At 37.8% G+C, this 25,583-nt stretch overlaps 1 protein-coding gene and 1 pseudogene across 1 annotated transcript in view; one reads left to right on the top strand and one right to left on the bottom strand.

Moving 5' to 3' along the window:
• CD2AP (CD2 associated protein) overlaps positions 1-25,583 on the top strand; it is a 140,154-nt gene that overhangs the window by 26,300 nt on the left and 88,271 nt on the right. Inside the window, exon 2 of the mRNA XM_019457359.2 lies at positions 11,225-11,385. Within this exon, the coding sequence (XP_019312904.1) occupies positions 11,225-11,385 (161 nt within the window). The remainder of the gene's footprint in view (positions 1-11,224; positions 11,386-25,583) is intronic.
• Positions 2,169-3,302, bottom strand: LOC109271716 (serine/threonine-protein phosphatase 2A 56 kDa regulatory subunit alpha isoform-like; annotated as a pseudogene).

The raw sequence follows: 25,583 nt of genomic DNA, 5'->3' as shown, positions 1-25,583 counted from the left end.
AGTCTGGTGATGAGCCCACCAATGGCATCCTCTATCATTTTTGTTTTGTTTTGTTTACTTTCCCAGCTTTTATTTATGTTTTGTGCTTTAAAACACTTGGAGATTTATGTTTTTGCTTAGATGTTAGACCAAAAGTACTATCTGTAGTGAAGGAAGGTGTAGGGTGGGTAATTCTCCTCATCATATTTCTAGAAGAAATGAAGAGATGGGTAAGAATTATATTTGAGTTTTATTTTAGGAAATACTCTTTTTCGTAGGCTGTAACTAACTAGGGTCTATAACAGTATGAAGAGCGTACTATAAAAAGGAGAAATATGGCACAAAAACAGACACATAGACCAATGGAATAGAATAGAAACCCCAGAACTAGACCCACAAACGTATGGCCAACTCATCTTTGACAAAGCAGGAAAGAACATCCAATGGAAAAAAGACAGTCTCTTTAACAAATGGTGCTGGGAGAACTGGACAGCAACATGCAGAAGGTTGAAACTAGACCACTTTCTCACACCATTCACAAAAATAAACTCAAAATGGATAAAGGACCTGAATGTGAGACAGGAAACCATCAAAACCTTAGAGGAGAAAGCAGGAAAAGACCTCTCTGACCTCAACCGTAGCAATCTTTTACTCGACACATCCCCAAAGGCAAGGGAATTAAAAGCAAAAGTGAATTACTGGGACCTTATGAAGATAAAAAGCTTCTGCACAGCAAAGGAAACAACCGACAAAACTAAAAGGCAACCAACGGAATGGGAAAAGATATTTGCAAATGACATATCGGACAAAGGGCTAGTATCCAAAATCTATAAAGAGCTCACCAAACTCGACACCCAAAAAACAAATAACCCAGTGAAGAAATGGGCAGAAAACATGAATAGACACTTCTCTAAAGAAGACATCCGGATGGCCAACAGGCACATGAAAAGATGTTCAACGTCGTTCCTTATCAGGGAAATACAAATCAAAACCACACTCAGATATCACCTTATGCCAGTCAGAGTGGCCAAAATGAACAAATCAGGAGACTATAGATGCTGGAGAGGATGTGGAGTAATGGGAACCCTCTTGCACTGTTGGTGGGAATGCAAATTGGTGCAGCCGCTCTGGAAAGCAGTGTGGAGGTTCCTCAGAAAATTAAAAATAGACCTACCCTATGACCCAGCAATAGCACTGCTAGGAATTTATCCAAGGGATACAGGAGTACTGATGCATAGGGGCACTTGTACCCCAATGTTTATAGCAGCACTCTCAACAATAGCCAAATTCTGGAAAGAGCCTAAATGTCCATCAACTGATGAATGGATAAAAAAATTGTGGTTTATATACACAATGGAATACTACGTGGCAATGAGAAAGAATGAAATATGGCCCTTTGTAGCAACATGGATGGAACTGGAGAGTGTGATGCTAAGTGAAATAAGCCATACAGAGAAAGACAGATACCATATGGTTTCACTCTTATGTGGATCCTGAGAAACGTAACAGAAACCCATGGGGGAGGGGAAGGAAAAAAAAAAAAAAGAGGTTAGAGTGGGAGAGAGCCAAAGCATAAGAGACTGTTAAAAACTGAGAACAAACTGAGGGTTGATGGGGGGTGGGAGGGAGGGGAGGGTGGGTGATGGGTATTGAGGAGGGCACCTTTTGGGATGAGCACTGGGTGTTGTATGGAAACCAATTTGACAATAAATTTCATATATTAAAAAAATAAATAAATAAATAAAATAAAAAATCAAGAAAAAAAATAAAAAGGAGAAATATACAGAGCACACCACTGTATCTATGTGCAACACAATAAAATTCATCACAATTCTTACCACTCTCGTAATTATCTCATAACTTGAGAAGTGACACAATAAATCAGTGATTAGACAAAGGTTACAATGTACTGTGACGTAGCACAGAGCTATGTTTAGTCCACAAATTTTTTTCATTTACATTTGCTGGGAAAAAAACCCTGGCCTTTTAATTATACTGATGAGGTTTATTTTGTTTCAAAATTTTTACATATTTCAAAATGGTGTATAAAACTGTGCCTGTCCAATGGTGATGGTAGGCTTTTTAATTTTCCTTTCTTCTCTTTTCTGTTTTTAATTTGTCACTTGTGTTACTGAGAATACTTTGTATGTTGTAAACACTGTTCTGCTTTTCTCAAGCTTTCTTTAGCTTTAGCTCCTGTAAATATTCCCCACAATTCTTTGTGTTCCAGTTTCTTTTTTTTTCTCTTTTTGTCTTTCATCTTCGGAGCTAGTAAGGTTGTTGAAAAGCATTTTTATGTCCATTAGGGTTTTCAGCATGTTGTATACGAATGCTACAGTTGTCGAATTCCAGTGTTCATTGGAGATTTTTTACAAACTGCAAAATGCAATTGTCAGCATTTTGTTAATATTTTCCTCAAACTAAGAATGTATTCATTATTACAACAGTATGGTACCCTTTCTCCAACCTAAAACTGGGAACTGGGTACATACTTGGATATCTGCTTACAAAGGGCTCTTCACTTCTTTTGAACTGTGTTGGTTCAGTGACATCTAAGATTTCTTCAGTTTCTTCTAAAAACATTACCTCTTTCCGACTGCATGCTTTTGGCCAGAATTTCAGCAATCCTATAATCACTGGTTATGTTAGTGTTGTATCTTTTCTTCAGAAAGTATACAACACAGTAGGCTAGCTGAGTATGAGACAAAGCTAATCCTTTTGCAGTGTGGTTAAGAATAAGAGCCATCATTAGAAATATGTTCTGTTTTCAGTGGTAATCGCCTAAAGCCATTCATAATACTACTAATATTTTAAGGAGTTCAGCAACACCCTTGAAATGTGTATCATACATAAACCTGAGGAAAATGTTGTTAATTTGTTTTCTTATGAATGCTCATAATCCAAGAAATTTCCGATAAATTCAGTGTAGAACAGTCTTCAGGAAGTCCTATTCTGTTAGGTATCTTCACTGTTGAAAAGCTCAGGAACTGTTTTACAAATTTCTGGCCAATACATCACTTTGTAATGCTAGGCTAGAACTCCAAAAATCTTAAGGCAGACACCAATTGTATGTGAAGCCAAGAGGCCTCAAGTTCATCCTTTTCTGGATCAAAATCTAGATTATCACTTGGAGGAAGAGTATAGAAGATGTTAGCGGTGATCATTTTTACTTTTGTCACAATACACTGATTCAACAAATTACTTCACAGTTAGTTGAAACATACTCCATCAGTTCATTCAGTGTTGCTCTTTTAATTTTGTTGATCTTCAAGGCTGAAACAGAGCCCATGAAATCAAACAATACAACACCGATGCAGCTCTGACAGAAAGCTCTCGTTCATTGGAGGTGGCATCTTTGAGTTGGGGCAAGGAGTGCCCCTCTGCCTGTTGCCCTTGCTGTGGGGCTGTCAGGAGCCCTGGGAGCACTTCTGCCTCTGTGCTGTGCATACCATTTCAGGATAAAGCTGACTGCTTTCTCTGAGGCCTAGATGGCAGTGCCAGCAGCTTCCATTAGTGGTGATTACCAGGATATTTCCACGGCCCTGGTGCTTAGGAGGGCTACTTGCACAGAACGGGCAGTGGCAGAGGGAAGAGGTGGGGAGAGGTACAGAGAGCTTGTGTCCCTTTGTCTGGTCCCCTTCCCCCAATATAATTCTCTCCTGGGCATTGGGGACCTTCTTTTTGCTGCCTGTCAACCCCTCAGGGCCATATCTCAGTGCTGGAAGTTTCCAGTCCCTGCTTCTCACGGAGCTCCAGGGGCTGAAGGAGGCAAGGATAGGGGAGGAGAGGTTTGAAAAAGTTGCTGACCCTGGGCATGGAGGTCCAGTGGAAGGGAGCCTGAAGTTCAGGAAACTGAGGCAAGGGCTCAGGGGTGTGGATGCTGAGCATGCCACTTGTCCCTTCAGTTTAGGTTGCCAGCCCGCTGGCCAGCATCTCAGTGGCTGCTGCCAGTGTATCCTACCTATCCTACCTTTGCTTAGAACTTCCTGCTTATGGGTTGCCATTGTGGATCCCCTCCAAGACACCACAGTTGCCATGGTGCCCACTTTTCCCTTGTAGCACTGACCCCTCATTTCCTGGAGCAGTGACATGCTACCTGGCATCCTTTATTTCTGTTAGTGATTTTTAGTTTTTTCATTTCCTTTTGATTTTAGAATTTCCGTCTGCTTACTTTTCCCATCTGTTCTTGCTTCTTGTCCCCCCCCCCTTCCCCCCATTATCATCCTTAACATTATTAATCATAGTTATTTTAAATTCCCTATTTGATTCCAAAAGAAGTGTTATATTTGAGTCTGGCTCTGATGCTTGCTTTGTCTTTGTTTTTTCTTGCCTTTTAAAAGCATGATGTATAATTTTTTGTTGAAAGTTTGACATTATATGTTAGGAAATAGGAACTGAGATAAACAGATCATTAGTGTGAGATTTTAAATTAATCTGTCCTAGAGTTGTATTGTGTTTAATATTTGCTGTAGGTATAGGTACCAGAGGCTTATTTCTTTAGTGTCCATTTTTGTCTCCCTGGCTGTCTTTGTGCTTTCCTAACAACTCCTCAGATGGAATCTGCACCAGGCAGTAACTCAGCAGTAATTAACTTTCTGTATTGGAGCCCCCCTGGTGTGGTGGTAAGGTGTAGAGGAGAGAAAGCATCCTATAATCTTATAATTAAATCTCATACTTTTTGTGGGTTTGTGGCCTGGGACTGTGATCTTGATAGGTCTGTCTTAGGTCCCTCCCCCCATCCCTCCTGTGAGACAGAAAGGTTAAGAGGGGACCAGAATCAGAGACATGACCTTTCCACAGGTGGATAAAGTCTTTTCTGTGGAGATTAAGTCTTTGTTAGGGTGAATGCTCTGTTTTCTGTTTCACACTGACTTCTTTGACCTTCCTTGCTGGAAACACAAGGAGATCTTTATGGGCTCTTCACTCTAAGAATCTGGTGATGTTCCTGGAAGTAAACACCACAAAAATGGGTGACTCCCCTAAGACTGTGGTTCCCAGAAGTTTTCTCAAAAATACCATTTAAGTCCGTTGACTGATGAATGGATAAAAAGATGCACACACACACACACACACACACACACACACACACACAATGGAATATTACTTGGCGATCAAAAAAAAAATGAAATTTTGCCATTTACAACAATGTGGATGGAACTGGGATGTGTTATGCTAAGTGAAATAAATCATAGAAAGACAAGTAGATGACTTTACTCATGTGGAATTTAACATACAAAACATGAACAAAAGAGAAGGAAAGCAAAATAATGTAACAACAGAGAGGGAGAATACAGAGAATACAGAGACTCTAAAATACAGAACAAACTGATGGTTGCTGGTGGGGTGTTGGGGGGGGCGTTAAGGAGGACACTTGTTAGGATGAGCATTGAGTGTTGTATGTATGTAATGAATCACTAAAATTTATTCCTGATATTATTATACTATATGTTAACTAACTTGGATTTAAATTTTAAAAATAAATAAAAAATAAAGCAGGGGAAAAATACCATTTAAGTGTTTGTAGTGGATTAACTTTTTGCCTCCAAAATGATATGTCCAGGTTCTAAGCCCTGGTACAATAATGTGGCATTATTTGGCAATGAAGTCTTTGCAGACATAACTAAGGATCTTAAGGTTGTATGGTCTTGGATTTAGGATTGACCATAAATCCAGTGAGTGGTGTTCTTATTAAGAGTTAGAGGAGGGAGATTTGAGACACACAGAAGGGCAAGGTCATGTGCAGATGGAGGCAGAGGTTGGAATTATGCAAGCTAAGGAATGCCAGAGATTTCTGGCAGCCTCCAGAAGCCAAGACACAAGTGTGAAGCAATTCTTTCTCTGAGTCTTCAGAAAGATCCAACCCTGTTGATAACTTGATTTTGTACTCTGGCCTCCAGAGCTAGAAATGTGAAAGAATAAACTTCTATTGTTTTAAGTCACCTAGCTTGTGATTGTTATGACAGCCCTGGGAAACTCATATAATGTTCCTATCAGTTTATGGTTCCAGTTGTTTGTGTGAGGTGATCCAGTAGTTCTTGGCGTTGCCTCTCCGTATCTTGAGCCGGCAGTTTGCCTTGTGTCCTCAGTTCTATGGTGGGCCCAAGAAAAGCCACTGACTTTCAGTTTGCTTAGCTTTTTTCTGGTTGTAAGGGTGGGAGTGATACCATCCAAGTTTTTCACATGTTGGAGCCGAAACTGCAAGTCCACTATTTTTTGTTTGGCATTTTATACTTATTATCTTAGTGATTACCACGTGCATTATTAGGTTTTAAAAATGTAGTTAATTAATACACAGTCTGTTCCTCATTCCTTCTTGCTCTGAAATACCTCCTAGAACTTTTTGTCTCCTGCTTAGTCTAGACTGTTCCTTAGATTTGTTGCACGGTTGCTATCTTAGCACTTTTCTTACTCTCTGGGATTGGCTCCACTATTTCTTGGATTTCATGTCTTCTTCTCTTTTGTTTCCTTTTTTTTTTTTTTTTTTAATTTTACTGGATAACATCATGTAAGGTTATATGTAGGAGTTAATTTCCTTTTCCTTGCCTGTGTGAAAATGTAACACCCTTGTCTGCTGATTTGGCTGACCGTGGGATTCATTTTCCTTTAATACTTAAGTGGCCTTGCCTTTTTATTTTTCCTGTAGAATCTGGTGTCCTTAATGAGAAGTCTTCTGATGATTCTCATTCTTTTGTAGACTAACTCTGTTTCCTTTCAGACACCCTTCTAGGATATTTTTTATCTTTGTTATGAAATTTCGTTTAGATGTGAGTACTTACTTTTTGTTATTGTGCTGGATTTTCACAAATCTCTTTATTTTTGCAGATTTGTTTCGTTTAAGCTTTGGAGTATTTTCTTGTATTATTTCATTGTCAGTTCTCTATTTTCTGTCTTTTTTTCTAGAACTGTTATTTGGATGTTGAATTGTCTGGATTGATCATCTGTCTTTTATTTTTTATATTTTCCTTATGTCTTTTTGCTTCACCTTTTCTGGAAAACTTCCTTGGATTTTGTCTTCACTTCTCCAAAAGAAAAAAAAAAAAAATTAATGGGGCATCTGGGTGGCTCAGTCCATTGAGCATCCAACTCTTGGTTTCAGCTCAGGTCATGATCTCAGGGTTCCTGAGTTTGAGCCCCGCATGCATTGGGCTCTGTGCTGACAGTGTGAAGCCTGCTTGGGATTCTATCTCCCTTGTTCTCTGCCCCTCCCCCACTTGCTCTCTTTCTCAAAAATAAAAAAATAAACTTAAAAATTAATGAGACATGCTGAAAGACACAAATTTCCAAACCTTTTTTATTTCCTCATTTTTTTTCATAGCATTTGGTGCTGACTTTATGAACTTTGTTACATCTCTTGAGGATACAAACTTGTACATGTTTAAATTTTTTTATTTTGAAATGATAAGTTGTAGAAATAAGTACAGTACAAAAAATTTCTCCCTGACTGATGCCTTTATCCTGAATATTTTAGTGTGTATTTTCTACAAACCAGGATCTACTTAATCACAATCCAACCATAGACTTAAATAGTTAACATTTATTTATATATGTATGGACTCTGGTTTCTTTATTCAACTGGATATGTTCTGTTACTGTCATTGTTTATTCTGATGCTCAGATTGTCCTGGTTTGGCCAATAAGAGCCTTTTTGATATTCTTTCTGTCCTTTGGCATCACCTTATCTTTCTTTAACTTCCTTGCTTTGTGGCACAATACTGTACTTCTGGCTTATCTTGTACTTTTCCTGCTTCAGAGGCGGAATTGCCTGTCTTCCCAAGGATTCCTAGTTCTTTTTAAGAGAAAGTGGTGTTTACAGGATCTGTGCATTAGGTTGCGCATTGCTATTGGACTTTGCTGGTTTTTTAAAAGGACAGCTGGTGTGTTTATGTGTATGTGTTTCATGTGTGTGTTTGTGTATTGGAAACCATAAGTACATGGTGATATTTCTCATTTAGCATTACAGGATTGAACCTAGCTTTTTCTCCCTTATGTTTGCAATTCCCTTCTCTGAGATAGAGAAACTTGACTTCCATTATCCTTAATATATTTACTTATTTAATCAGTCCCCTGGATTTAGCCAGTGTTCATCCCTGCTGTCACTCTTCACCCTCACCCTTGCATGGACACCCTGTTCTGCTTGGGCTGTTAGTCTTCATTTTAGGTTGCTTTACCCTTCTACACCTCTGCATGGAAATCTGCCCTCCCGCCCCCCATCTCCAATACCATTTGGCCTTTGATATCCCTCACCAAACTACTCCTCAGCTTGGATGCCCTCTCCACTGTGCTTGGGCTCTGATACACCTTGTCAAGTTGCCTTTGTATAGATGCCCTCCTCACCTTGCTTTAGAGTGCTGATATGCTATACTAGGAAAATCCCCTTATGTGGATGCTCTCCTTACCATATTCTGGCCCTGCCTCTACCCCTACCCCAGTTTTGGATACCTTTTACTTTTTTACATTTTTTGGTCTTTGATTCTCATACCAGACACCCCCCACCCAGGCTTTTCCCCCTTTCTCCCACTGTACTCTTCTATACCTAATGACTTTAGGACTAAATTGTTTTGGAGAGTTGAAAGGGGGGAGGTGGGTATATGTTTCATCCAGGAGTAATTTTTCATTTTATTATGGTTTTTCACAATTAACTATTATTTGTTCATATTTATGAATAAATAATAAATAACAAGCTGGGGGGACTATTTATGTAGGTAGGACTTACAGCTTTAGTTTAGAATTATCAGGCAGGGAGCTGAGCTTTGCTGTGGAGACCTAAATTCTGGGAATCAGTAGTCCTTTCTCTAAGAATGAGCATTCATCTATAGGAGCTTTACTAGTTTCCCCAAACTGTATGTGTGGGGGGGGGGGGGGGGGACGGAGTTGGAGGATGGAGATTAATCCTTTAGTTTTTGGTCTTCAGAGAAAAATGCCTGCCTACTTAGCATTATTGTCTTAGAGCTTTTGTTGTTGACAGTGGGTGTTAGCTCTTCCATGTAAAGATAATTCCCTATTTTCATTTCTGCGTTTCTCATGAGCTTTCCTTTTCTGAATTTTTAGCCTTTATGGGATTCTGCAGGGCAGTGTGGTATCTCAGTTATAGTTTCCTGAAGTTCTCTGGAAAGTTTCTGTTCGTGGCTTTGTTAGTTATGGATCCATTTTCATAAGTTTGAAAAATTTCTTTCTGGCTTTCTTCTCAGGTTGGGATGTTTTCAGCTGTAAATAGAAATCCCATCTGAAATTTACTTAACAGTTGGGGCACCTGGGTGGTTCAGTCAGTTGAGCATCCCACTTGGGCTCAGGTCATGATCTCATCGTTCGTGGGTTCGAGCCCCTCGTCAGGCTCTGTGCTGACAGTTCTTAGGGAGCCTGCTTCGGATTCTGTAACTCCCACTCTCCCTGCCCCTCCCCTGCTCGTGCTCTGTCTCTCTCTCTCAAAAAAAAAATTAAATTAAAAAAATTTTTTCTTAACAGTTAAAAAAAACCCTGCTATAACAAGAAAACTAAAGGTGTTGTAGCATAGGGGTTGGTTAATTTGGCAGTTTGATTGTTCTAGCAAAGATCCAGGTCATTTTCTTTTTTTTTTTCTCTTTCATCCTAAACTTTTTCTTAAGAAGGGATTGAGACAATCTCTTGCTCTTTTTCTTGTCTTAAATAGTTATGGCAGTTTTGGGCATTACATTCTCATTGACGAACATCCAAAGTCTTCAGAAGGACTTATTTTTCCTTGTGTTTTGTTTTTAAGGTTGGATAAAACTTTCCCAGAACCCCTGCTCATATCTTACTGGTTAGAGTCCATCTGTCACATGTGTATTTGAAAAACAGTCTGTGTGTGTGTGTGTGTGTGTGTGTGTGTGTGTGTGTGAGAGAGAGAGAGAGAGAGAGAGAGAGAGAGAGAGAGAGAGAAAGAAATTAAATAAACTTATCTTTAGACCTTTGCCTCTTTGACCAGCAGCATTTGATACTGGGGCCTTTTCAGAATCTGCATTTAAGTAGGAGTCAACCAGATAATCTCTGCAAGTCAACAAGATGACTTGATTGTACATTAGTATTTGAAAAGTACTGGTCTAAAACTAGTAAAGACTTAACCCCTGGTACTGAGAGAAACCTCATTTGTGAAAGTACAGGATCTCAAAATACCTGATCAAAATCAGGGTTCAATAAGAAGGGAAAAAGGAGGAGGGAATCAGTGTCTGCCCATAATCCTTCCCCCACCGCTTTTTTTTGGTTGTAGCTCTGTGTGTGTGTGTGTGTGTGTGTGTGTGCTTTTTAAAAATCGTAGTAGGAGAAAAAGATGAACGGAGGTATAGCTAGTCTATCATCTTGAATATGCAATCTGTTATAGCTTTTCTTGTATTGAACCCTGTAAAATATTAATAGTATGCATATATGATGTCCTGTAATCTAAAATTCTATACTTAAAGGTGGTAAAATAGATCCTTATTAATCTTTACTTAAGGGTGTATTCATTTTCTATTGTTTAGTAACAATATTGCCATAAACTTAGCAGCTTAAAACAATACACATCTATGATCTCACAATTTTTGTGTTTCAGTAAGTCTGGGAGTGACTAATTAGGTACTCTGCAAGGCTGCCATCAAGGTGTTGGCCAGGTCTGGGTTCTCTACTGGGGGAGGATCTGCTTCCAAGCTCACCTGGTTGTTGGCATCATTTAGTTCTCTCTAGGCTCTGGGACTGATAGCCTCAGTTTTTTGCTGGCTGTTAGCCAGAGACCTTCATCAGTTTCTCCATAGGTCAGCTCATAGCAAAACAGCTTGCATCTTCAAAGCCAGCAAGGGTGAGAGATTCCTAGCAAGATAGACATTGTAATCTTACATCATTATATACAATCCATCATCTTTGTCATATTCTGTTGGTTAGAAGTCAGTCATAAGTCATGTCCACAGTCAAGGAGAGGGAATTGCACAAGGACACGAATATCAAGAGATTGGGCGGGTGTCATAGGGACCACTCTAGAGATTGTCTATTGCAAACAATGTATACATCTGACCATAAGAACACCTGATGATATGAATTATACATTGTATTCAGGCTTCTACTTAAAATTTGTACTGTACTTTATACTAAGGCATTTGAGAAATTTGCAGATGTAGCCAAATATTTAAAATCATTGAAGGAAGCCTTGATGCTATCTTTGTAATGTTGTCGTTAAACAGGTTCCTTAATTTTAAGTTTATTAATATGGTTAATTATATTTCATGAATTAAATTTTAGACGTTTATTTTTCTTTTTTTAGTTGACTATATCGTGGAGTATGACTATGATGCTGTACATGATGATGAATTAACTATTCGAGTTGGTGAAATCATCAGGAATGTGAAAAAACTGCAGGAGGAAGGATGGCTAGAAGGAGAATTAAATGGGAGAAGAGGAATGTTTCCTGATAATTTTGTTAAGGTAAGTACTCTCACCTAAATTTTTAGCTGTTGCCTCATAGGATTTGATCTTTAACTTTAAGAAATACATGTATTTTAAAAACTAAAATGTTGAAAGTGAATTTTTACTCTACAGTTGTTTGGTGCCTTGGTGGATAATAACACTATGTGTATGTATGTGCACATGTGTTTATGTATGTATATATGTATCTATTTACCTGTCTTTTTATAAAAATAAATAGTACTTTGTGTTAGGGTAGCACTTTGTAATTTACAAGGTAGTTTTGCTGTGTACATTCTCATTTGAGCCTTCAAGCCTTATAAAGTAAGTAGGGTGGGTGATGACCCCATTTTTAAATATGGTGACATTACAGATGAGAGGTTAAATGGTTTACCCAATGTTGGCTAGCTAAGATTGAGAATCTGAACTGAAATCCAGGATCATTTACTTAAGTCTAATTGTATCTTGTTGATTTTGCAGCCCCTTTGCAAATATCTTAGGTTCCTATTTTAAGTGTCAGCCCTGCAGCAGTTACTGATCAAAGTAGGAGTGTTTCCAACTAACTACCAAATATCCCTTTGTTAGTGAATATTCAGTCACTTCCCCCAGGGAACAATCAAGATTCTTAAGTCTTTTGCAGACAGAGTTCTCACTAGTTTAGGGAAGGAAAAAAAAAAGTAAAGAATATCTGTATATTTATGCTTCACTTCTAATTGCCTTGGTACCTCTATTAGTTTTCTTATGCTTACTTACTACTGGCCTCTTTAGATTGATTCTGAGTTCTTCTGGGAAGGCTAGAATGTGTCTCATTTTTTTTGTCCACCTTATATAGTAATTGTTACGAATACCTGCACACTGTGGATATTTAGATAATATTTGTTCCCTGAATAGGTTTGTATTCAGTTGTGGTTTTACGTCTAAATATGAACTCATACTGTAATGCTAATTGATTTCAGAGAAGGTGAACTAACTATATGCTACCTAAATACATTTTATCTCTTGAAACAACTGAGAAAGGCTATAGTAGGGATTTGAACTTGTAATAGGGGAAGATTGCTTTTGTTTTTATTTTTTTGTTTAATAAATTGACTTATTTCTTATAACCTAAAATGGAGTGTAATGCAGATACCTTGGTAATTGAATAGAATAAATGGATTTAAATATGGTCAAGTTCTAGATTTGTCCCTTGCTGGTCATTTGATGTAGTTCAAACCACATAATTTATCTGTTTTCTTATCCTTAAAATGGCATATTTATAGTCAGTATATGGTAAGCCATGACATTGCTCTCTCACCTCTCTCTCTTTCTCTGTGTCTCTTTAAAAAAAGGAAAGTGGCTTTTTTTTTTTTTTTAATTAAAAACATTTTTTTAAATTTACATCAAAGTTAGCATATAGTGTAACAATGATTTCAGGAGTAGATTCCTTAGTGCCCCTTACCCATTTAGCCCATCCCCCCTTCCCTCATTCCCCCTTCCCTCAACAGAGTAAGCCTCTGTTTGTTCTCCATATTGAAGAGTCTGTTATGTTTTGTCCCGCTCCCTGTTTTTATATTATTTTTGCTTCCCTTCCCTTGTGTTCATCTGTTCTGTGTCTTAAAGTCCTCACATGAGTGAAGTCATATGATATTTGTCTTTCTCCAACTGATTAATTTTGCTTAGCATAATACCCTTTAGTTCCATCCACGTAGTTGCAAATGGCAAGATTTCATTGTTTTTGGTTGCTGAGTAATACTCCATTGTGTGCGTGTGTGTGTGTGTGTGTGTGTGTGTGTGTGTGTACGCATATCTTCTTTATCCATTCATCCATTGATGGACATTTGGGCTCTTTCCATACTTTGGTTATTGTTGATAGTGCTGCTATAAACATTGGGGTGAATGTGCCCCTTCAAAACAGCACACCTGTATCCCGTGGTTAAATGCCTAGTAGTGCAATTGCTGGGTCATAGGGTAGTTCTATTTTTAGTTTTTTGAGGAACCTCTGTATTGTTTTCCAGAGTGGCTGCACCAGGAAAGTGGCTTTTTAGAGAAAGTATGTTGAAGTAATAGAACACTAAAGAAAAGTACATGAAATGTTAAGTATTAATATAGCTTTAAAAATTTTTTTTTCATTTTATTTATTTTAGAAAGCACGATCTGGAGAGAGGGGCAGAGGAGGGAGGGAGGAGGGCGGAGAAAGAGAGAGAGAGAGAGAGAGAGAGAGAGAGAGAGAGAGAGAGAAAAGAATCCCAAGCAGGTTCCACGCTTAGAATGGATTAATCCTGTGACCCTGGGATCATGACCTGAGCCAAAATTGAGACTTGGATGTTCAACCGACTGAGCCACCCAGGCGCCCCTGTATAGTTCTCTTAATTGTGTGCTGATGTATTGTCCCAGTAGTGGAGATGACTATCATAGGACTCCATTTTGAAATATATTTTACTTTCTTGTTTCATGACAATGAACACTAGAACTTGAGTTTAATGCACTGCCTGAGAATGGAGGATGCAGTTTGAGTATGCTAAATAATGGAGGGAAGCATAATCTGGGATTAAAAAGTAACCACAGGATAACAAATTAGAATGGGAGACATAAATATGAACTCATGTTCAGTTTAAAATATGTATCAACGCATACAGAAACTATGTGTGTGTTAACACTTGGGTTAATGCACGTCCATATATTTCTCAGCTGTTTCCACTGAGAGGGCCTAGAAACAGTGACATACCAGTAGCAGCAACTATCCCCAGTTACCAGATTTCGCTTTCTAAATCTTATTCTCCAATAAAAGAAGCAGGGCTCCTTAGACAAATAGCTGATTCTAGGGCTGGAGCAAGGAAAATACATGATGACCCCAGACCATCTTGTATGTAGTGCCAGAAGGTAGAGAAGTGCTCAAAAAACCCCCCACAAAATGATGGCCCATGTGAAAGCAGCCAATCTAAAAACTTTCCAGGCTCAGCTTCCAGTGTCCAGAGCTGGACTAATTTAAGCAACAGAATAACTTAATACTTGATAATTACCCAAAGAGGAGCATAAATATACGTAAGCCCATGCTGATATAGATAAGTGGTTGAGTAAATAAGTGAATGGAAAAGAAGGAATAAATCTCAGAGAATTATTTCAAATATTTGTAGATACTTCCTTTCCCTCCATCCCCTCCCCTCAAAAACATCCTGTAGGATGGGCCGGAATGAAAAATAGGTGGAAAAGAAAAATAGTAACTTTACAGTGGAGAAAACTGGCAAATACTACCATAACCAACTGTTAAAAGCTAATATCATCAGTGATATGTTGATATCATGTATCCTCTTTACCTCTGTGATACTTACTCTTCCCCCAAACCCATAATCCCAGTCTAAGCACGAGGCAAAGCATCAAACCCAAATTGAAGAGAAACTACAAAATATCTGACCAGCGCTTAAAGAAAATTTCAAGGTCATGAAAACCAAGTAAAGGCTGAGAAACTGATGTTGACTAGATGAGTCTAACACGACATGTGATCAAATATATCATGGTATCTTGGGTTGGAATCTGGAACAAAAAATGGGTATTAGTGAAAAAGCTGATGAAATCTTCATAAAGTCATTGGTTTAGTTTTGACAAGTGTAATATGGTTATGCAAGATGCAACATTAGGAGAAACAATGAAGGGGATATGGGAGCTCTGTTTACTACCTTTGTAATTCTTTCAAGTTTATTTTTGAGAGAGCGCATGAGTGAGTGTGGGGCAGAGAGAAAGGTTGAGAGAGAGAATCTCATGCAGGCTCCACACTGTCAGCACAGAGCCCAAAGTGGGGCTCAAGTTGACCTGAAGTGGAGCTTGGGCTTACCCAAAGTGGGGCTGGAACCGTGAGATCTTGAGCCGAAGTCGGATGCTTAATCAACTGAGCCACCCAGGCACCCCGAAAGTTAAATTTTTATTGAAAAATTAGCCAGAGGCAGTCAATAGCAGTAGATAATAAGATAGTTGACTTCAGATGTGAAGATTCAAGAGAAAGTTGTAATTTATAATTCACTGTCCACCTGTAAATAAGCCTTTTACGCCTAATGTACTGTTACTTTAAGATATGTATGTTATTTGTAAATCTGAGACTATGAAGTGGATGGTAGAACTACTGAGGCTTTAAAATTCACATCCCTGTTATAGTTTCAGATAGCTATATTGAAGGGCATTGATATTCCAGTTGGGCTGGAAGGTTAAATCATTTTTGCAGACTGTTGAAAACAGACTTTATAGACACTAAATTTGTTTTGTGACAAACTGTTCATTTCATTGTCTCTTTGCAGTTATTTCATCTTTACTTGATTTAAAAAATATTTTACAAAGAATGTAGAACAAGGATCCATGAACTTAGGTATAGAATGTTGTCATTTTGTCATTGTTGCTTTAGAGTGTTACTTTTATAATAGAACATTACAGATAAAATTGAGTTTTTTGTTACCTCCTCTTATCATTTCCCTCTCCTCCCAACCTCCATATTCTGAAATTAAATGTATCCTTCTAATATATATTTATCTGTGCATAAACAAATAGTATTTTGTGTGATTTAGACATTGACATAATTATTGTGTCATATTGTGACTTTTTAAAATTTAATACGCCTTTCAATGTGATACATAACATTGTGTTTTTATGACACTGTGCAGTTAGCTCATAACTCTTTGGTAAATAGAGGAATGATGTCGGGACAATGAGAAAGCCGTGTTGGTTTATTTTCTAGGTAAAAGGGAGCTGTGATAAAGAGTGTAAAAGTATCATTTAGTGAGAAAGGGATAGGCTCTTAGCTTGGCTGCTTGCATAAACAGGAGTGCTTTTAGCTTTTAAATGAAACCTTTTCTTTTCTTTCTTTCTTTCTTTCTTTCTTTCTTTCTTTCTTTCTTTCTTTCTTTCTTTCTTTCTTTCTTATTTGTTAATGTGATCATCTACCTAGGTATTTTTCTCAAAGTTGAACAGTCCTAGCATAAAATGTTACAGCTTTTAACTCCTGGTACTTACCTCCTCTTGTCTCTGCATCATCTTAGTACCCATAAACCAACCTATCTACTCTGTTGTTTTTATGCATTAATTTTTTTTAAGTTTATTTATTTATTTTGAGAGAAAGAGACAGCTATTGGGCAGAGGCAGAGAGAGAGGAGAGAATCTCAAGTGGGTTCCATACTGTCAGCACAAAGCCCAACGTGGGGCTTGAACTCATGAACATGAGATATCGTGACCTGAGCCGAAACCAAGAGTCAGACTTAAGTGACTAAGCTACCCATAGGCGCCCGATGCATTTTTTTTTTTTTTAACGTTTTATTTATTTTTGAGACAGAGACAGAGCATGAACGGGAGAGGGGCAGAGAGAGAGGGAGACACAGAATCCGAAGCAGGCTCCAGGCTCTGAGCCATCAGCCCAGAGCCCGACGCGGGGCTCGAACTCACAGACCGCGAGATCGTGACCTGAGCTGAAGTTGGAGGCTTAACCGACTGAGCCACCCAGGCGCCCCACAATGCATTTTTAATAGCTATAGAGGAATCCATTTGTCATGACTGTTTGGGCAGTCTTAAGTTATTACCCACTTTCCAAGGTTTCAGTTATTGTTATTTATTTTTACTTTCATTTTTAGTGCTCAGGTTCCAAACTTGTATAGGTTTAAAGTGGTATGCCCCAAACCCTACTTTCTTTTTCTTTTTTTCTCTTTTTCTTTTTCTTTTTCTTTTTCTTCCTCTTTTTCTTTTCCTTTTCCTTTTCCTTTTCCTTTTTCTCTTTCTCTTTTTTTTCTTTTTCTTTTTTTCTTTTTCTTTTTCTTTTTCTTTTTCTTCTTCTTCTTCTTCTTCTTCTTCTTTTCCTTTTCCTTTTCCTTTTTCTTTTTACTTTCTTTTCTCTTTTCCTTTCTTTTCTTTCCTTCCTTCCTTCATAATCACTGGTATTTTTCGTGTGTTTGATTTCACAGAATCAGTAGTATTTTAGTGTGTGATTCCCCCTACCCCCGGAGGTTAGATGTTTAGGAATACATGTGTAGTTTTATAGTAGAGATTCCTTTTTAACAGTTACATAATATTCCATTCTAGGTCTTTACCACATTTTATAAATATTTAGAGCTATTTTCTTTTTCTTTTTTTTTTTTTTAGCTATTGAGAACAGTGCTGTGGTGAATATCCTTTTGTAGGTTATATACATTGCTGAGAATTTGCTGCATCGTAGGGTATGCCCATATTCCACTGTTTTAGACATTGTACAGTTTCTCACTAAATAATTATACCATTATATTTAAATTCCTACCAGTAGTATAAGAGTACCTTTCTTCCATGTTCTTATAAACATTTGATACCATCAGATCTTTTATTTTCTTTTTAATCTTATAGATCTATAGTAGTATCCACATGTTACAGTGTTTCATATTTGTGATTACAAGGGAAGTTAGATATCTTTTCACACTTACTGGCCACTTAAATTTCTTTTCCTGTGTCTAGCCTGTTCAGATATTTCTCTCCATTTTTCCATTGAGTTCTTGCTCATTCTCATTGATTTGTAGTACTTCTTAATGTAAATACTGTGAATTCTTACTGTGAATTCCATATTGTGAATACTAGGCCTTTGTCTTCCTTCTGCTTATGTGTCTTTTTCTCTTTCATAAGTGCTTTTATTTTCTTTATCTTTTTGTTATTTAATTTTTTAAAAATTTACATCCAAATTAGCATATAGTGCAACAATGATTTCAGGAGTAGATTCTTTTTTTTTTTTTTAATGAGAATTTAATTTTAATTTTTTTTAACTTTACATCCAAATTAGCATATAGTGCAACAGTGATTTCAGGAGTAGTTTCCTTAGTGCCCTTTACCCACTTAGCCCATTCCCCCCCTCCCACAACCCCTCCAATACCCCTCAGTTTGTTCTCCATATTTATGAGTCTCTTCTGTTTTGTCCCCCTCCCTGTTTTTATATTATTTTTATTTCCCTTCCCTTATGTTCATCTGTTTTGTCTCTTAAAGTCCTCATATGAGTGAAGTCATATATTTGTCTTTCTCTGACTAATTTCACTTAGCATAATACCCTCCAGTTCCATCCACGTAGTTGCAAATGGCAAAATTTTATTCTTTTTGATTGCTAAGTAATGCTCCATTGTATGTGTGTGTGTGTGTGTGTGTGTGTGTGTATGTATATATATATATATGTGTATGTATATGTATATATATACATATATATGTATATATATATCACGTCTTTATCCATTCATCCATCAATGGACATTTGGGCTCTTTCCATACTTTGGCTATTGTTGATAGTGCTGCTGTAAACATGGGGGTGCATGTGTCCCTTCGAAACAGCACACCTGTATCCTGTGGATAAATACCTAGTAGTGCATTTGCTGGGTCGTAGGGTAGTTCTATTTTTAGTTTTTTTTGAGGAACCTCCATACCGGTGTCCAGAGTGGCTGCACCAGCTTGCATTCACATCATAAGTGCTTTTTGTGACTTGTCTTAGTATAACTTGGGAGCAGGGAAGGTTTAAAGACATTAATCTTCTAAGTTTTCTTTAGTTTTAAAGTTTTGATTTTCAGCATAAATCATTAATCAGTCTTGCTTTATTTTTTGTACAGCTGTGATTTAGGCACTGCTTTATTTTTTGTACAGCTGTGATTTAGGCACTAATTAAATTTTTTTCCACATTAAAAAATATTGAATAGTCTACTCTTTCCTTATGGATTTGTAGTGTTTAAGAATTGAGCCAAAATTGGGAAGAAACTTGATAGTTTATCAGATCTTTCCACATTCTCAACTTCAGTGTTTTAGACTAAAGCTTAGACTCAAGTGTCTGATTTGTTTGTTCATGTAAACTTTGAGATTCAGTGTCAGTGTTGTTATTTGTGATATTTGGCACTCTGCTGTAACTGAGATGAAACAAAGTAAATACTCCATTAAATAAATGCTTAGTGATTGACTATGAAGTATTTTGGGGTGTGGTGAGAAGAGTTCCCACAACTTACTTTATTGGGGGAGGTAACAGCATGAAAATAGGTGGAAAAATTGCTGTGCCTTTTTGGCTGAGTGTCAGATATGTCGTAAAGATAATAGGTGCTAAAGGATCTTGGAGAAAATATTTTTCAGAGATTTTGGAAGTAACACTTGAGTTGGTCTTTAAAGATAGGAAGTTAGATGAATAATTAGTGTGCTCTATGCCTGTCAAAGGCACAAAATGTTTTGCGGTAAAAATAATGGACTATTTTGGCTGAATGCAAGTTTTTCTATGGGAGTGTGTATAATGGGAATTAAGGCCAAAAGTATGGATTGAAGCCAGTGGTACAGTGCATTTTGAGTGTCATTTAAAGGTATTAAGACTAATTGAGGCGCTTGGGTGGCTCAGTCAGTTAAGTGTTTGACTTCAGCTCAGGTCACGATCTCACGGTTTTTGCGTTTGAGCCCCAGGTTGGGCTCTGTGCTGACAGCTCAGAGCTTGGAGCCTGCTTGGGATTCTGTGTCGCCCTCTCTCTCTGCCCCATCCCAATCCTGTTCTGTCTCTCTCTCACTCTCTCAAAAATAAATAAACATTAAAAAAAAATTTTTTTTAAAGGTATTAAGACTATTTGAAAGATACTAGGGAAATCACAGGTTTTGGAGACAGGAGAAGGAAGATAGAATGCTTTAATGGATTAATCTTAGTGAGAAGGAAAGATTTTATTAAAGAGGAAAGAGTTGAAGCTATAAAGTGTAGTGAAAGTGGTCCAGTGAGAGTGGAAGCAAATGGATAGCTAATAGACATAATACCTTTTATTCATGTTAAGACTTTGCATGTTCCCATCCATTTTCTCACTTTATTCTGACATCTTTGAAAATTAGGGAATATGTTATTCATGCCCAAAATCATACCGGTGATAGTCGGTAGGCCACGGGCTTGGTAGTAGGTAGCTCTATGACAGGCAAATACCAGCCTGTTTTTAGATGAGAAATGTATTTTATGTAGTAGGTGCTGGTTATTACATTTTGTAACATTCCCTGCTTTTAAGAATCTAAGGACAAAGTGATATGAATCTTAGCCGTTGAAATTCTCCAGTAGCATCAGCATAGTTGAAAGAGGTTAGAATGACAAAATTAAGTGCTTTTGATAACCTTTAGAATTGACTCTTGAAAAGAAAAATCAAACTGCTTCCTCAGAATGAAATTTTATGCAAATAAACTTTTTCCCCCCAAAACTAAACTTGAGATTTGATGTGAGGGCATTTCAAAGACTAAAGAGGGAATGAAAATATGCAAAAAATGTAAAAATAATAAGATATTTAGAAAATGAAGCCGACTCTCAATGCTCATGTACAGTTTTCTGTAGGTAACTTTATAAAATGAAATCAGAGTTTCATTCTTGTTCTCCTACTGCCTCCATTCCTGGAAATTGTGCTGAAAAACAAGGTTTAATTATACAAGTTAAGAAAGTAGAAGGCCCAGCGTATCAGTAAGAATGGGATAGCTTACATTGTAGTAACAGCATTACAATCTCCGTGGTGGCATAACACAAGGAATACATGCTTTCATACAGATCGTAGTCCAGCTAGTGAGTTATGTTTAATTAAGTAAAATAAGAGCTTTCTTTCTCTGTTGCAAGTAAGATTAGCAGCAACTTTAGCACCAAGTAGGGGATACTTCTCAGCTGTATTTGAAGCCTGTAGTTTTCATCAACCACATGTCTCTTTCTGCAGCACTTGTGTAGCAGGGTTTTCAGTTCCTTTTAGATCACGAGCCTCTTCAGTATCTCTGTTAAGAAACCCAATTTCCCAGGTACTCTCTTTTGAGGTATGTTTTAGTAAGATCAGTGGCAGTACTGCAGTATAGCCTCCACGTACCCTGCCTCTCCATCGTATTCTTTTCTGTTTGTGATCTGTTCATTTGTCCAAATTCTTACTGAGGCTCTTTCTGTGTGTTAGGACTTTTTATAGATGCTAGGGACACGGTAGTGGATAAAACAGGTAAGTTCCCTTCTCATTGTGAATTTATTTTTAATGGTGGGAGGAAAACAGACAAATGTAAAAAAAAAATAAATGAATAAGATGATAATTTTCGATAGTCATTAGTGCTTTGAAAGAGAAAAAGTGAGTGATGGGAGGTGGAAAATGGCATTTGATACTTTAATTTGGATGTTGTAGGATAGCCTCTCTGAGGTTATTTGGTCAGAAAAACCCAGAAAGGTGTAGAGGAGATAAGGAATGAATTCCTTTTGAGGAGGATCTTGATATTAGAAGAAAGTAGACTTACTGTGATAGATGTGGTTGCCAACTCCTCTACGAGAGCTATGTCAAGAAGATAGCGTGGCATTAGGAAAGGAACGTGGCCTTTGGAGTCAGGATGTATAGACCTCTGTTTGACTTCCTACCCCCACCTCCCCCATACCCATACATATGCCTCCTGCATGTTCTTCCTTAAAGATGTTTCACTCTAGAGCATGCATTTCTTACTGTGTAAATGTGGGGAATCCCACCTGTTTGAGTTGTTGGTAGGAATTAGATTTTGAGTGTCTGTACTTTGCATGTAGATATGAAATGGATTTATTATTTCATCTTGTTATATTTTGCTCAGGAACTTCCTTTTCATAAAGGGAAAATCAGAGAAGAAAATCACCTATGTTGTTAATTTAGTCAATAAATAGGTTCCCTTCCCCCCCCCACCCCGTGCCTGTACTATACCTGCTACTGTTAAATCAAATGTTAATAATAAAATAGGTAAATAAGAACTTTTCTAATTTCTCTTTAAGAAAAGCCAGTGGTTTTTAAGGAAGGACAAAAATAAAGAAGAAAGTAATTGGGAAAATATGAGATAAGAAGTTAGCCTGATTAGCCTGTTTCCCTAAACCAAATCTGTAGTCTTGGTGTTGGTTGTGGTGGAACAGATCAAGTCTGTTTAAAAGTGGGCCAGCTGTGTGAGAAGTTAGACAGTAAAAAAGCTTTTAGTGTGTTAGGATTTGTGTAAGCTCTAGCTCCTTAGGGTAAAACTAATTTTGGTAGGTCTTTTCTGGGGAACTAAAGTCTTATATTTAGAAGAGTGATCTGGAAGAAATTATTATTATTATTATTTTATTTATTTTTTAAGTCCTTTGGAATGGAAAAGGTAGTTCTAAGAAGATGAGGGGGCTCAAATGAAATGCCTTTGGAAAGTTGTTTCAGATACTGAGAAAGGAGAAAGCAGACATTTGTCAGACTTGTTATTAAAAGTTGAGGATTTGTGTTCAAGTCTTCGTAGAAGTATTGGCAGTATAAATACAGAAAAAAATCATAATGTTGGTTGAGGACCTTGGATCTATATTGAAACTTTATTTTTCTTAAAGAGAGAACCTGTGCTGGGGAAAAAAAAAAAAAAAAAAAAAAAGAGCTACCTCCAGTCCAGTTTCCCACTCTGTCTCCATTGACACTTGGAGAGATAGGAGCTCCTGGTTACTACTGGGTCGGGTAGGAGTTCAGGCTCCACTTGGCCTCCATTGAATCCTTGACTGAAGGGCAGGTGTGCCTCATTAGTATTGCCTTGTGGCCTCCACTGGCAGTGGGAGGAGAGGAAACTCGTTCCCTGCCCTCTCCAGTGGGGAAGGGAGTCTTGGCTCTCCACTTGGCCTTCTCTGATACCACCCTGGCTGGGTGAGTGGGGTAGTGGTTGTGATTGGGGTGTCTGGTTATAGCCTGGTGAGGGTGGAAGTCTAGGTTCCCTGCTTAGCTTTGGCTGGCATGGGTGGGGAGGGGGCTACAGTTTTGTTTTTTGGGTTTTTTTTCCCCTGTGTTATTTGACTGTAGTAGAGTGATTTTATCGGCTAGGAGTTTTCTGTCTTGCTAGGCTACCCTTTTCTTGGTCCTCTGGTTGGAGAGACCCCAGCTTTTCTTGGAGTCCCTTCCCACCCCCCCCCCCCCCCCCCCCCGGCCTCATTGGCATTAACAGGTTGTCAGCTTCTCCAGTATTTAGTCTAGAATATATGAGGCAAAAAGAAACCTTGTGAACTCACTAACCAGGTTCTAAGGAACCTGGGCTGTCTTGGCTAACCTGTCTTCTTTTCTTCACTTTTCAGAATACTTTTATCTGTATTTTTAAGTTATTTATTGCTTTAGAGAGAGAGTGTGGGAGGGGAGAGAGAGAACCCCAAGCAGGCTCCTGCGCTGTCAGCACAAAGCCCTGTGTGGGACTTGAACTCACTAACTGTGAGATCTTACCTGAGCTGAAATCAAGAGTCTGATGCTTAATCTAGTGAGCCACCCAGGCGCCTCCAGATTATTTTTATCTATTTATTTTTAATATGTAATGTCTAGAGTTTTTAACATTTTATCTAGTGGGAGGAATAAGGAAAAGTACATCTGTCCCATCTTTACGTAAGGGAAATCTAGTTGGTGATGCAGTTTTTAAAAGTACTTATTTTAATTCCAGTTAGTTAACATACAGTGTTATATTAGTTTCAGATGTACAATATAGTAATTCAACTCTTCCATATATCACCCTGTGCTCATCACGCCAAGTGCACTCCTTAATCCCCATCACCTATTTCACCCATCTCCCCACTTCCTTCCCCTCTGGTAAGCATCAGATAGATGGTTATGCACTTAATAGATTGTAATGCGTATCCTTAAAGTCTAAAAACTCACTACATAGAGTTTCTTTTAGAAATGGTTTAATAATAGCTAGTTTTTCTTGGGGCAGCTGGGTGATTCAGTCGGTTAAGCATCCGACTTTTCGGCTCAGGTCATGATCTCACAGTTTGTGAGTTCGAGCCCCACATCGGGCTCGGAGCTTGGAGCTTGCTTCAGATTCTGTGTCTCCTTCTCTCTCTGCCCCTCCCCCACTGCTGCGCGCGCGCTCTCTCTCTCTCTCTCTCTGTCAAAAATAAATAAATGTAAAAAAAAATTTTAATAATAGCTAGTTTTTCTTAAGAAAAGTAGAGAAGTATCAGTGAAATAAGGTATTAAAAGAAGTTAACAGAAATACTTTTATTAGTTGTACAGTGTTTGGTGTATAAGGGATGGATGTTAATTTGTGAGCTTTGATAGAGCTTTCTTGTGAGCTTTATACCGATGGTATTATAGTTTATTACATGATATTGTTACATATTTTTACTTTAGAAAATAAATATATATATTCACAGAAGAGGTCTCAGGTGCTGGTAAAGGAATTGCTGTTCCTTGCCTTTTTAAATGTAAAATGAAATTTTGATCCCTTTTGAAGAGTTCTCAGAGCTTGGTAAAGTGTTTCAGACTTTTTATATAATAAAGAACAAGGAAACAAGTTATTAACACTTAAATATTTTCAGGAAGCTGACAAGTTACTAAAAATCTTTTGGATATTTTTTCTTTATTTTGACTTAAATTTCTAGCCTTTTTTTCCTCATTTACAGAAAGGTTAAAATCATTGAATCCTTTTTTTTTTTTAACTTAGGCAGTTTGACAACTTACCTCTCATTAAAAATGTTTATTTCTTTTTTTTTTAACGTTTATTCATTTTTGAGAGAGAGCAGACAGAGTGCGAGTGGGGGAGGGACAGAGAGAGAGGGAGACAGAATCTGAAGCAGGCTCCAGGCTCCAGGCTCCGAGCTGTCAGCACAGAGCCCAATGCGGGGCTCGAACTCAGGGAGTGTGAGATCACGACCTGAGCCGAAGTCGGACGCTCAACCGACTGAGCCACCCAGGCGCCCCTTATTTTATTTCTATATTCCATTGATTAAATGGTTAAGTAGACATTAAATCTTTAAGTATATTTAAAATCTTTTTAAAAAGTTACTTTTAAAGAAAAACTAGCAATATGGGGAATAAGATGGTGATCTGTGACTAGTTTGGATGAGTCTTAGTGATTTCTTGCTTTTTTAAATATCGCAGCTTTTGGGGTGCCTGGGTGGCTCAGTCCATTAAGTGTCTGGCTCTTGATTTCAGCTCAGGTCATGATCTCATGGTTGTGAGTTCGAGCCTTACCTTGATTCTCTGTCTTCCTCTCTCTCTGCCTGTTCCCTGCTCACGCTTGTGCACTCTCTCTTGCTGTCTCAGAACAAAACTTTATCACATCTTTTTTCTGGAAGAATGCTGATTTTGTTTTTAAATCTGTTGATACTCCACTGTTCTTATAAGAAGAATTATTTTTTTAATTCAGGAAATGGCAGTGTGATTTTATGTGACCTTAATTTTTTTGAATCATTTATTTTATGAACACTGTTCTTTTAGATAAACCTTAGCAATGTTTTCAAGTTTTAGAAGACGTATTGGTGACTTTGATAGAGTAGTTCAGGAAACTGGCTTTGTATCAGGAGAAAATTTTGT

This window comes from Panthera pardus, unplaced genomic scaffold (genome assembly GCF_024362965.1).
Source record: "Panthera pardus isolate Hobbes unplaced genomic scaffold, ASM2436296v1 HiC_scaffold_17, whole genome shotgun sequence".
Taxonomy (NCBI): domain Eukaryota; kingdom Metazoa; phylum Chordata; class Mammalia; order Carnivora; family Felidae; genus Panthera; species Panthera pardus.
The sequence above is the reverse complement of the archived record's forward strand: the minus strand, read 5'-3'. Positions and strand labels throughout refer to the sequence as shown.